Genomic DNA, 13173 nt, shown 5'->3' on the forward strand with positions numbered 1-13173 from the left:
AACTTATTAATAGTTTTTTTTCTGTGGCATTTTTTTTTTTACAATATTTTACAGTTAAATTAAACTCATTTTTACAGTGTACAAACTGGCACAAGTGAGATACACAATTTTTACACACCCCTCCCTCCCCACCCAAAAATAACAATAAAAAAATTATTAAATTATCCTACCTGTCAGTTTAACATGTACTGTCTGCTTGATGTCATTACTAAACTGCCAAAGTTCCTCTCTCATATCTGTTAATGGGAGAGAGGAACAAAGAGCAAAGGTAACTTGTTGTACAAAACACTTTTTTCACTGCTTTATAAATATTCAGGGTTCCTATATCTGCTGGATCTGTATTTTTCTTTCTTTTGGGGTTCTTTCTGATGGGTTTAAACACTGCCAGATGTCTACCATGTTGAAATTTCTCAAATAATTATGTAAAGTATGTACTTTTTGTGGTGTGACTAGGCCGTGCATCTTTAACTGGGTCAATAACACAATTAAAATCTCCCCCAATAATCACATTACATAAAGCAAAGTCAGGTATTTTGTCTAAACCCCAGGCATTTTGTCTGTTTATGCATGAATGGTACTTGCTTCATTACAATAATGAATCTCCCTTTGATTTAGTTTGACTGATATACTTGAGCTGCCTATCCAGGATTAAGTGCCTTTGCTGTTTGTTTTATGAGTCTCCTGTAGAAATATAATTTCAGTATGCAATTTATTAATATGAGTATACACCTTATGTCTTTTCACTGAATGAGTCATGCTGCTCACATGTGCCTGTGCATTTGACCTATTCTATTCATATCGAAGTATTTATATAAAACATAATCTTTTTCCTGACATTCGACGAGTGTTTAGTTTTACCAGGCCTTTCAACTGAACTATAACTATCCCCCTTCCCAAAAACAAAGATCACAAGCAAATACAAGCAGAAAACCCTTTATCCCCCCCACCCTTTCCCAACAATCAAATGAAAAAGAAAAGCCCATCTTCCTCCGTTGAAATAAAACAAGCATGAATAAACTCTTTTATGAACCTCCTATTTGTCCAAAATGTCCACTATTTTTTTAATTAATTTGTTTTGATCAAGTCTGCTTTAGTTTAAACTGTCCTGTTCATTCCACTTAGTCCACAGGCCAATTGTCCACGACTCATGACAAGTAGGATCCAGCCGCCTCAGGAATGTCAAACGTTTTAGTCTCACCTTCTTTTGCGGTCACGATCAAATGCAAACCACTGTCCACAGGGTGAGTAAATGATAACAGAAGTTCTAATTTTGGGTGAACTATGAGTAATATAAAAGCAAGTAACCAAATAATACACATAACTGATAAAAGTAAATACAAGAAACAAAAATTAAATGTAGGAGAGTCTAACTGGGCTTTTACATTAGCTATGTTTACATGCACACAAATAATCAATTTATAATCAAATTGATGGCTTAATTTGGCAGAAATGCACAATATGTTTGTTTGTTTGCCAACCGCTATTTAATAGAAAAAAGAAAGAAGATGGCTCAGTTGGACTGAAAATCCTTTATGTAAACACTATTTAAATAACTAATCTAAATATTTAGATTAGACTGAAAGTGGTGTAGACCTGAAATAATCCAAAGAACAGAAACAAATTAAGAATGTATTGCATGTATATTCCTAATGAGGAAAATCAGTACATGTGAACACACCTCTCGACACTCACTTGATTGTTGTTGTCATTTGAAAAAGGCTATCTGACAGCAAGCTTAATCATTAACCATGTAAGCAGAAAGAAATAGGAGCCGTTTGTTTGTAAATGGGCTGAGGCAATCCCTCAGACAGCTTACAATGATCTGATCAGCAAAACATACAGGGTGCAGAATAAGAACTGTGACACGATGGGATTTTTTAAAGAAAAGGCAAGGAGTATGAATCCCTCATTTTCATAGAACACAAAAGCAAGCAGCATACAGAGTCCAAAAGTTCCAAATTCATTCAAGAGCCCTTGCTGGTAGCTGGTTTCACTTTGCTCTTGAATAAAGGCAGTCTTATTCCCCAGGACTTCTTGTAATCAACAGCTTTTTCCATGTTCTCTTTCCCTTGATCTACATAGCTTCCAGCTTTCATTACAGTCTTTGCTATGTTGTTTGCCATTTCACCCTATAAAAAAGGGGAAAAACTTAAAATTATGATATGGCAAGATAATAGTCCCATGGCACTTATGCACAGTATTTAGATCATTAAATTCATTTCAGTAAGGAACTTGTGTAAACTAACTATTCTTAATAGATAATGCACTGAAATGTTTGTTTTGAACTGTGTTCTAAGGCTTGGTGCACTATTTATTTATTTTTTGGTTAATTCATTGAACTCTCCAGCAAGCTTACAGTACCTGACTATTGACTAACATAGCTATATCCATAAACATGCTATGCAGCTCTCGAATGCTGGCCTCCAGATAGAGAATGTCCTTATGCCGTAACTCAATCTCATTCAGTGCTTGCCCCGTGATGCAGGAGCCAGAGTTGATCTATACACAAAGAATTATATTAACATTTGAGGGACGCTTATGTGGAAAAGTGCTTTCAATGATCTTTTAATGTTGAAACTTACATTTGAGGTAAAGACAGCAGGGGTGTTACTTTGCAGCAAAACCTCAGTCTCCTCTTCAGTGATAACCTTGCCACCTTTAAAAAAACCGAGTTTGATATATATATATATATATATATATATATATATATATATATATATATATATATATACACACATAATTTATAATATATATATTATGATTATATAAATGTATAACTCTTTTCTGTTTTAATATACTTTAGTATATATAAAAGGTAATGTATTCCTGTGATGGCAAAGCTGAATTTTCAGCAAGCCATTTCTTCAGCCTTCAGTGTCACATGATCCTTCAGGAATCATAACATACTCATTTGCTTCTCAAGAAACATTACTTATTATTCAGTTATGCTGCTTAATACTTTTGTGGAAAGCGTGATACGTATTTTCCAGGATTCTTTGATGAATAGAAAGTTCAAATGAACAGCATTTATTTGAAAATAGACATTTATTTTAAAGGGGTCATGAATTGAGAAATCAAAATTTCCTTGATGTTTTGACATGTAATAGGTCACTGTACTATAAAAACATCCTGTAAGTTTCAGAGCTCAAAACTTCCTTGTTAGTCCAAAAACAGCTTTTATTGAAACCAAGCTCAGAAAACGACTTTGTCACATTATGACGTAATGAAAGCCCACCTCTGCAGAATCAGATCAACACCTACTTCTACATCATCATGTCTTTGGCCCCGCCCACTAGAGCATTAGTGAGATGAGAAGGAGAGATGAGCAAAACAGGATCACTCTGTCAGGAACAGTCTGTCATTGGCTACAATGAAACTTTCATGCAACAGGAGTAGATCTAAATATAATGCTATAATCAACACTTCTCACGTCACGATTAGTTAATCTCAACAGCTGTAATAGTAAAAACGTAGTAAATGTTTTTGAGTTCCACATATAATACTTATTTCATATACAATATATTAAACAATCATAGTAGTGGGCGTTTCCAGTGAAGTCTCACAGCAGACACGCTCTTTCCAACAGTGTTCAAATCAGAGGGCTAAAATCAGGGTAGAAAATGCTTTTTATTTCAAAATTATGACAATTTTTTATTTAAAAATCATAGTAACATTATAAGTGCACTTCAGGAAACATGAAATAACTGCAATAAAAATAAAATGCAGTTCATGACCCCTTTAACATTATAAATGTCTTTACTGTTTTACTTACTTTTGATCAATTTAATGCATGCTTGCTGAATAAAAGCATTAATACCTTTAAAATTCTTAGTAGTGTAGCTATATAATATAATGTAACAATGGGCAGTGGTGACCAAAGGCATTTTGTTCTGGTGTGTTAATAAGTGTATTAATTCACTCACTGATCTCCAGTTGTCTTTGTATCCAATCTTTACTCCTTGTCCGGAAAGATAGCAGTTCTTGATTGTACATATTCATTATTTCTGCAAACCTCAGTGAAAGTACTGTGTGCTATAGTTTAACAAAATAAAGACACAGAGAGAAAAATGAATAAAACAAACATCTGAAAATTATTGAATTTGTAATACAGAGTGACATCTCACCTGAGTACTCTGGATGCGGCAGTACACAGAGCTGCTGTTAGCATTCTCATTCTCTGAGAATTTTCCTTCTAAATCTATAGGAACAACCAAAGAATCATGATTTTAAATATGAACAATGTTACAATCTTCAGTGTACTGGTCAAGACAATATACTACATTTAAGTGGAAACCAAAGACAATAGAGTTGACTGCTTTATTTCAGAGAGATATAAAATCCGGTTTAGCATAATGTTTGTTGTAGAAGATAAAAGGAAACATAACTTACACATTTCCAAGTTAAAACAAAGAAGAAGAGGAAATGAATCTGTCCAAACGGTCCACTAAAACCTGACAGAAGTAAGCTTCACTATTTGAAAGTCAAATCATCCCTCGACAATCTCCCCTGTAAATGTTTTGGTGGGTTTATGGCCTTAGATTGGAGTAATTAAATTAAGAAATAAAATAAGACAGAAACAGATAATATATATTATTGAATAAACAGTACTGCGAATGCAATTAACAAAATATTGCTTTTTTTGCCATATAGAAATGCATATTTAACAGCAAGTGCTGATTTTGAGCTAGGATGCAGTAAAGTAAATTTACTGCTATTAACAACAATAACATTTGTAAAAATGTAACACCTAATTTATGTAAGACACTGATATTAAGCTTTCATCAGGCTCTTGAATCAACATTTTACTTACATTAAAATATATAAAAATGACTTATATTCCCCAATATGGGATATCTCTCTCATTTCACCGACTGGCCCATCGGGAAAGTAGACCAGTATACCTGATCATGTCTTATTAAAAAAAATAAAAATTAATACTGGAGCAACTACCTTTTAGTTTAACCTTGATTACATCGGCTGTCTGCTTGATGTCACTGCTATTCTGCTCAAGTTCCTCTCTCACATCTGTTAACAGGAATAGACACAAAAATGTTGTACAGAGGAACACAGAATAAAAGTGAACCGATTTCCCACGCCTTTTGACCAATAATCATTAAAGGGGTCATATGATGCTTTTTTAAAGATCATTATTTTGTGTATTTGGTGTAACAGAATATGTTGACATGCTTTAATGTTCAAAAAACACATTATTTTTCAAATACTGTACATTATTGTAGGTCCTATATGCCCCGCCTCTCTCAAACGCTTCGTTTTCTACAAAGTCCCTCCTTCCGACAAGCACAGTCTGCTCTGATTGGCCAGCTGACCCAGTGCATTGTGATTGGCCGAACACCACAAGCACTCGTCGGAAATGTAACACCCCTTACCATAATCGCGAGCCCGAAAGGGGAACAGAGTCGCGTGACAGACAGTGATGAAGAGCTGGTATGTGTGCAGTACACAAGCCACGCTTTGATAAAGAATATCTCTTTGGTTTTGAGACTTTAGTCTTTGCAACTTCAAGGATCTTATCTATGCACAATCAGCTTGTAACACTCCAAAGAGAAAGGAAAACTTGAAATCGCATCTTTAATAGAGATTAATATAGAGCCTGGAAATTATTTAAAATGTCCTAATATTATATTTCATAGGTGTTTAATGCACGTACAACTGTCAAGACACAAACACAATGTACTCACAATTCGGTGGGTTGATTTCTGTCAAAATGGTACTATGTCTCAGCTTCACTTCTTCCACACAGAGGGAAATTCTCTCGATAAGTTGCTGAACCTCATTAACCTGTACACGTTAATATGCGCAAGTACAATAGTTATTCGAGTTTTCACTTTCTGTTATAATGCAAAGACTAAGTGACAGTTCCACACATAAAAAGGCATGTAGACGTCAAGCACAAGTGCACACATACAAACCTTAGGGAGGAACTCCTCTAGGAAAGCACTGGACTCCACAGGAGCGATGATAATGTCATGGCAGAGCTGATAGGGGAAGGATTAACGTTCAGTCAAAACAAATAAAAAGTCACGAAGACAGCTGGGGCTTTTCTGTCGTATAAAGCACACGCTTTAAATATTTTCAGCGTATCAAACTCTGTTTTAAAAGAAACCGTGATATAAGGCAACAATTGCTAATCATAAGGAATGCAAATACATGTTATCAAGCTATACGATAGTAAAACTAAGTATACATATAAAACGTACATTTTTATCATTAGTATTTTACATCTAAATGACATGAATTCAGGAAATAATTTGAAGTCTCACAGCTGTTAAATCGCGCAGACGGTCCTTCATTTCGGCTTCAAATGAGTTTCTCACCCGCTACAGCACGCTCAGTGTGACAGAATGACTCGTCGTTGGTAAACTGACGTGAGCGAATCGTTCTTTTGAGTTGAATCTCTTCAATGATCCAGTTGAAATGATTCGCAAAATCGGTCTGAACAATTCATTTGAAGTGTACCGAGAATTGATATGAATCATTTAAAAGAACCGATTCGCAGAAAAACGAGTCGGAGTTTACAAAACCAAAGCCCCGCCTTATTTTACTTCCGTACATCTAGGTTTGATGAATAAACATCGTTTTTTGAAAACATCAGTTTTCAGACCGCAGTACCAGGACTCTATTTTATGTACTTGTAGTTTATATGATTTTATAGCACTTACTATGCAATTAGGAATGATTTATTGCTTTAATCATTTAAATTTAACCATTACCCTAAACATAATATTTTAACCCTCTTGAATTTGATAACCTCACTTGTTTCAGTATATGAGCCCCTATTTTCGGGTTTAAAATACAGTTTTCTTGGATACCAAATACCAGTTTGCAACAGCAACCAGCTTATTAAAATGTTTTTGCACAGCTTAAATAACTAGAAGCGGCAGACACCGGAAGCCTCGCATAATACACTTTAAAGTGGCTGCGCCCTCACTTACGTTATAATTTAATCATTTCTGTGGGTCTAGTTTTTAGAGTAAAGTTAGCTAGGTGGCGCTGTCACAAAAACTAGGCTCATACTGCCACAGGTAAGGAACGTCTCACTCTGCACATGCGCATTAATGTCACGTCAGCCAGATGCCGCTACCATGACAACTGCAGTAAGCGATTTCGGACGCACCCGAAACACAGAGAAGACAGAGCAGTTGTTTTATCTTTTTGAATACAAAGTTATTTTTACGGTTTAAAAAGCGCCTCCAGAGGTTTTTTCTACTGCATAACAGATCAACATACTGATAAATTGAAATTTAGAGCAAAAAATGTCCGTTCCTCACAAAGTGGGGACAGTGAAATCTAAACAGGTAGGCTGTTAACGATAATTATCACGAATGCAAATGAATAAATAATTGTGTTCTAAACTATTATTTCAACTTATTTATAATAATAATATATTAATAGTATTATTCTGAAACAAAAAAATGTAACTCCACATCTTCCTAGAGCCTGAATCCATCAAACTCTATCTAGGAACTATACATCTAACTATACATTTAAACTTTCGGCCAGGCTTTCTCAAGTCAACATCTAGTTAATGGCTGCTATTTTTACTTCAGAATTGCATTGCGCTGTTGGGAAGACCCAAAGGTATATATATATATTTTCTATCTTAAAATGCAGGCAGTGCCAGGAACCTATGTTAACACCCAGCAAAAGGCATCTGTGGCAAAGGGTGTCAAGGCCATTGGAAAGAAGAAGGTAACGTTAGCTTTCAAATCACTTTTCATAGAGAGAAATTAATGCCTTGTCGCATACCTTTCAAACAGAGCTTGGGATTTCAAGCCTCTTTTGTTATGTAGGATGAAGAGGAAGGGCTAGACACAGCCGAAGGAGAGGAATGGATGCAGGGGAAGACACTTGTAAAGCCTCCAGACCAGCTGGACTTAACTGAGGCAGTGCATAAACCTGGAGAGGACCTGTGGTCTGACTCTGCCTACATAATGTCACCTTATAGTTATGTTGGGATGATTATTTACATGTTTCTATTTCTTGTCTTCAAAAGGAGCTGAATGAAGAGATTACCAGAGTACTAACAGCGAACAATCCAAATGCTCCACAGAACGTTATCAGATACAGTTTCAAAGTAACTGCTGCATCTCTACAACTTATTGAAATGATGGTCCTTAACCTCGATGATTTAAAGTCATCAGCCTAACAAATCACTAAAAGCTGTTGTCTTTTCAGGAGGGCTGCTATAAACCAAGTATCTTTGTGGATCAGATGGCTATTCTTGTTTGAACAAGAAGGGAATCTCGTGCACAAGGAATCTTATGAAGGTCGGAGATTGATGGCTAAATAAGCTGAAGTTGATGATGGTGGAGGTGATGAGAGGCCAGACAATGTGGTCTTCAAAGCTGGCAAGAGAGAGCAGAAACTCACCAACCAGTTCAACTTCAACGAGAGAGCCTCTCAGACACTAAACAACCCTCCAAGAGTGAGAGGACTTATGGGTTACATTTCAGACGTTTTTATCTGCCTTCTGTTTATTGCTAAGTAGTCATTTAACTGATAGTTTTAGCAAAAATGATTTGCAGATTTCCTTTTACAAGGACACAATGGGGATAGCTCATAGCTTGTATAACTATAGAAAGACTTTGTAGATTTTCTGTATTTTCAGTTTATGTATAAACCACTGTATTTAGCTTTTTTTAATCCTAATTATGTTTTGCAGGACATAAGCTGTCAAACTGATCCTCCACCTCGTGCAAACTTCTCAGCTATAGCCAATCATGTGGTTAATCTTTGCCTGTGCTTGTAAATTATTTTGAGGAACATTTTTGTGCTATACCTGCAGTATAACAGCACTATGGTTGACATGTACAATGTTAGCATGCCCTTCTCTTTCTGCAGTGGGAGATATATGACTTTTACGTAGAGGAACTTCAAAGGCGGGAGAAAAGTAAAGAGAAGCATGAATTTATTCAACGGGATGCTTCTCTTTTACACCCTGAAGAACCCCAGTTACCCAGAATTCATCTTTAACATAGCCTCAAGAGTGATGTGTGTAGATATCATGAACATCTGTCCTACCTGGTGGCTGTGGGTTTGTATGATCAGCCCATTTATAACAGCAGAGCCAACTCCGGCAACCACACAAGTGCTGTTATGCAGGTATAAATGAGGAGGATGTGACCAAGAAGTCAATCAAAACAATAACTCTACACTTTCATTACCGACAATATTATATAACAATGGAGCTATACATTTAATACAATGTTTGGAATAGAATACTTCCATACTACTCTTAATAGTTCTGTAATATGCAGTATTGAATAATGGCTATTAATGGTCATTTAAATATAATAATATTTCATAAAACTACTGCTTTTCAGTACAGTATATAATTATAATATTTCACAGCATTACTGCTTTATCAAATAAATTCAGCCTTATTAAGCATTAGAAACTTCTATCAAAAACATTAAAATATCTTACCAACCCCAAACTTTTGTATGGTACTGTACTTAAAATTAAATACAGAGTTTTATTCAGTGCTTGTAGGATATAGTGTTTGTGATTAGTGTTAGTGTTTAAAAGATACAGAAATCTGCAATAGTTCAATAATAAAACAACTTTTCCTATACTTAATGCACATAATATAGAAGTAAATATTGTTTTGCCGCTGACCTGCAGATTCGTCCTTAGCTGGTGTTTGTATTTAGATTTCTATGACAGTGTTTCATTCATGGGTGATATTTCACCTGTTGAAATTCAATGATAATTCAGTTTCACCATAAAAAGAATGCAAATTACTTTTGTTAAATGTTTGAGTCTGGGTAAATGTCAAAAAGTAAATGTTTGAGTTTGAGTTTATTTTTTATAAACACATGGGTCTCAAGGTAGCTTCTTATCAGTTTCAATTATGTTCAGATTGTTTTTTTTTTAAAGAAATTACCCAGAACAGAAAGAAACCGTTATAATGTCAAATTGAATAAATCTGCTAATGGTGTAAAAAAATTGCATGCATTAATGTATTATCATACTCACAGAAGACATTTTCTCGGTCTACCGGTCTAGTTGGGACATCGTTGGACTTTCACAAACAAAAGTACTACGGTTTTCTTGTTTGCACGGAGCATGGAAAGATTCACGTGTTCTTCTTTTAAATTTTCACTTAAATTTGCCTCCAACATCCCTCCACTTTTACACAACACACACACACTCACGTTTACTAAGCTGACTAAATGGGGACATTCCATAGACTTCTATTGTTTGTATATATACATAGTTAGTTATAAATACTTTATAACCTTATTAAAACTGGCATTTGCCATGTGCATGAATTATAGAAATAAGAATGTATGTGCCGTGCTAATGGAACAGCCCTTTAAGCTAAACAGATGCTGTAGGATTTATGCTGTATCTTATTGCTGACATTAGCAGACCTGCTCTGTCTGGAAGCAGACGGCCCTATCACACATTCTCACATTGCCCACCTTTAATGAGAGATTAGAGGTCACAGCACCAGGACCCACTTTCAAATTCTTGACCTTCAGATAAAAATGGCATTTCTTTACCAAATCACTTTCTATCAAAAATTGTGCACGGCTCAATTAAAGCAACTATCTTTCAGAGCGTTTTCTGATGATGCTTACCGCTGTAATTCTGATACTAGCACCAGCTTTCCTAGTGTAGAAGCCATGGTGAAAGAGCGAACTCCTCTGGTTCGGGCAGATTGTTAGGTAGTCTCGGGATTTACCAAGAAATATACTGTGTGGCTAATTATATTATGGTTGGCGCTTGGCAGATGGTCAGAAAAAGCAGAAAACATTGCTGAAGAAATGCAAGTTGGATCCAAAACAGAAAGAGAGTACGGCTGCCGATAACACCAGCTCTGTCGTGATGGTATAATTCTCACTGAAGGGGATGCTAGAGGACAAAAAAAAGATGTTAAACATGCTCTGATCTTTTGCTAGCACGTTAGACTATATTTGCACCACAATGCAATAAATCATGTGCATCTCAAATCGGACTTTATAGCCTTGAAATAACACAGATAAAAGATTAATCATTCATTGGATATGATGGACCCACAAGCAAGTCTGCACAAAATGCAATAAAATGATCAGACTTTGTTTTAAGAGGTTTGCCTAGCATCCTCTGACAGATTGGCAAAGATTTTGGGCAGCTGTGTTGGAGGCTCAGAGACATACCGCTGGGCAGAAACTGGCCCCTGTCTACCCAAAGACTGACAGCTGATGCAGAGCTCTGTGTTCTTTAGATTCATCTCTCAGATTAAACTCAAAGCCCTTCTGTTGTGTGATGTGCTGCCCGGGGAACAATGAATTCGATCAAGTACTTCTCTTGAGCTACACAATACAAACAAAACAAGAAAAATGGTGGTGTTCTCTTTGCAAGGAATGTTTTAAATGTCACTATTACTTCTGCAAATGTTATTCATAACCACCAGTGGATAGTTAAGCAGTATAACAGCAGCAAGAGTGCTATTGTACAAAACAGCAGTTTTCTAATGTTAATTTAACCAATAATGAGTTTGTGTTTCACAGGGCTCCAAATACTATTCTAGCAAGTTCCTGGAAACATATGATGCCCACTTCATGACTGTCACTCGTGTGAGGTGGAATCCTTTCCATCCCGATGTCTTCATCTCCTGCGGCTGGGACTGGATGGTCAAAATTTGGGATCAAACTTTGAAGTATGAGCACCATTCCCTACAGCACTGTCTGCAGCAGCCATTTCCAGCCTCTAAAAATAGCACCCTGTTACTTATCCTTCAGTTGGCATGGCCTGAATTTCATTTCAGAAAAAGTTGGGGTGGGTGGGGTCATAATTTATACATATTAAAAAAAAAATTACAGTTATCCCACCTAAATTTTTGATCACAGATTTTTGTTTTTCTTAAAATTGGTGCAATAATTTGCTGAACATTTCAATTTAGTGTTTGCACATCCCAACATAACTATTACAGGTGGACTGTTTCATGCTCCCATACAACTTTAATAAATTGATCGTCCCTTGTAGTGTGTAAACGACTGGTGTTTTAGATGCAGTATCCCTAAACTGCCAACAGAGAGCTCTTGTGCTTTGCAACAAGTACTGTCAAGATCAGCAATAGATATCGCCACCTGTTTTATGACCAGTTTTGTTGTACTGTCATGGAGTTTTAACTCCTGAAGTAATTATAGATATCAGTTACTGCCCGACCGACTGCCCACATTTCAACAAAGGCTCTGGCTCTCTCTCTCTGCATGCTACTAGATGCAATTCAGATGAATTCAGAATGGGATCACTGTAGTTTCTGTTAAAACTTTGTTTTGACTGAATAGTAGCTAATACAGGTAACAATACATGTCTCTCACAGGTCTCCTGTGTTCACCTTTGAACTGAAAACTTCAGTGACAGATGTGGCCTGGGCTTCATACTCCTCTACAGTCTTTGCTGCTGTCACCACTGATGGAAAGGTAAAGAGCCCAACCGACTCTAATACAAACACAATGGTAAGGTGGCTCTGAAGTGGCTTCAAATTCTATTTTTATAATAACATCAAAAAAGTAATCATAATCCACCCATTCATCCATCCAGCTATTTTCCAAACCAATTCCCCTAATAATAATAATATTAGTAATTAATAATAATTCCTTACATTAAAACAGCAGTTTCTGGATACTTCCGCTCAAAGCACATTGCCTTTTTCAATAATCAAACTAACATGCGTTCCTAACCAGTCCTCTCTCTCATATGTAGTATTGAATAGTCTTGATTCATTCTAGTGAATAGTTTTGTTTGTAAGGTTTATGTGCTGAGTGATTCAGAAAAAAAAAACAGTCCTTGTGTGGAAGGTCCAGTGCAGCGTTTTAAGTCTTATTTTTTTAAGCAGTCTTTTTTAACGTAGATTCTCCAACACTGGATGTCAGCAATAGTGCATCAGAACGCTCCCCACACACAGAAAAACAGAATGGTCCATTCATATATGGAAATTATTAGAAGGCCCCTTAACTAGCCTCACTAACAAATGGGCCCAGATCTCTGCTGTCAGTCAGCTGCCTCAGCTATTTGTAAATGCCATGAAGAAATTCATTGCAGGCGAACCTACAAAAATAAACATTGCTGACATATCTTGAAACAACAGAACACAGACCAAACTGCATGACTGCTAATTCACGAGTTCACACTTACTTATAATGAACCGAGTAAAGTTTA

The 13173-nt window shown here is 36.1% G+C and overlaps 1 protein-coding gene and 1 pseudogene across 2 annotated transcripts; one reads left to right on the forward strand and one right to left on the reverse strand.

The window, feature by feature from the left end:
- Positions 1-1563: 1563 nt before the first annotated feature.
- On the reverse strand, positions 1564-6358 carry LOC107566207 (syntaxin-2-like). Of its 2 annotated transcripts, XM_016251578.1 has the most exons (9): positions 6282-6358; positions 5931-5996; positions 5700-5799; positions 4951-5025; positions 4125-4198; positions 3924-4032; positions 2583-2656; positions 2362-2499; positions 1564-2129 (listed from the first exon to the last, which is right to left on the reverse strand). In XM_016251578.1, exons 1-9 carry the CDS (start codon positions 6309-6311, stop codon positions 1965-1967), a joined length of 831 nt encoding a protein of 276 aa, XP_016107064.1. In that variant the 5' UTR covers positions 6312-6358; the 3' UTR covers positions 1564-1964. The 2 variants fall into 2 exon arrangements, with proteins under 2 accessions (XP_016107064.1, XP_016107065.1); XM_016251579.1 differs by lacking the exon at positions 4951-5025.
- Positions 6359-7274: 916 nt separating this feature from the next.
- LOC107566202 (dynein intermediate chain 1, axonemal-like) overlaps positions 7275-13173 on the forward strand; it is a 12584-nt pseudogene continuing 6685 nt past the window's right edge.

The sequence above is a fragment of the Sinocyclocheilus grahami genome, unplaced genomic scaffold (assembly GCF_001515645.1).
Source record: "Sinocyclocheilus grahami isolate Dianchi unplaced genomic scaffold, SAMN03320097.WGS_v1.1 scaffold1057.1, whole genome shotgun sequence".
Lineage (NCBI taxonomy): Eukaryota > Metazoa > Chordata > Actinopteri > Cypriniformes > Cyprinidae > Sinocyclocheilus > Sinocyclocheilus grahami.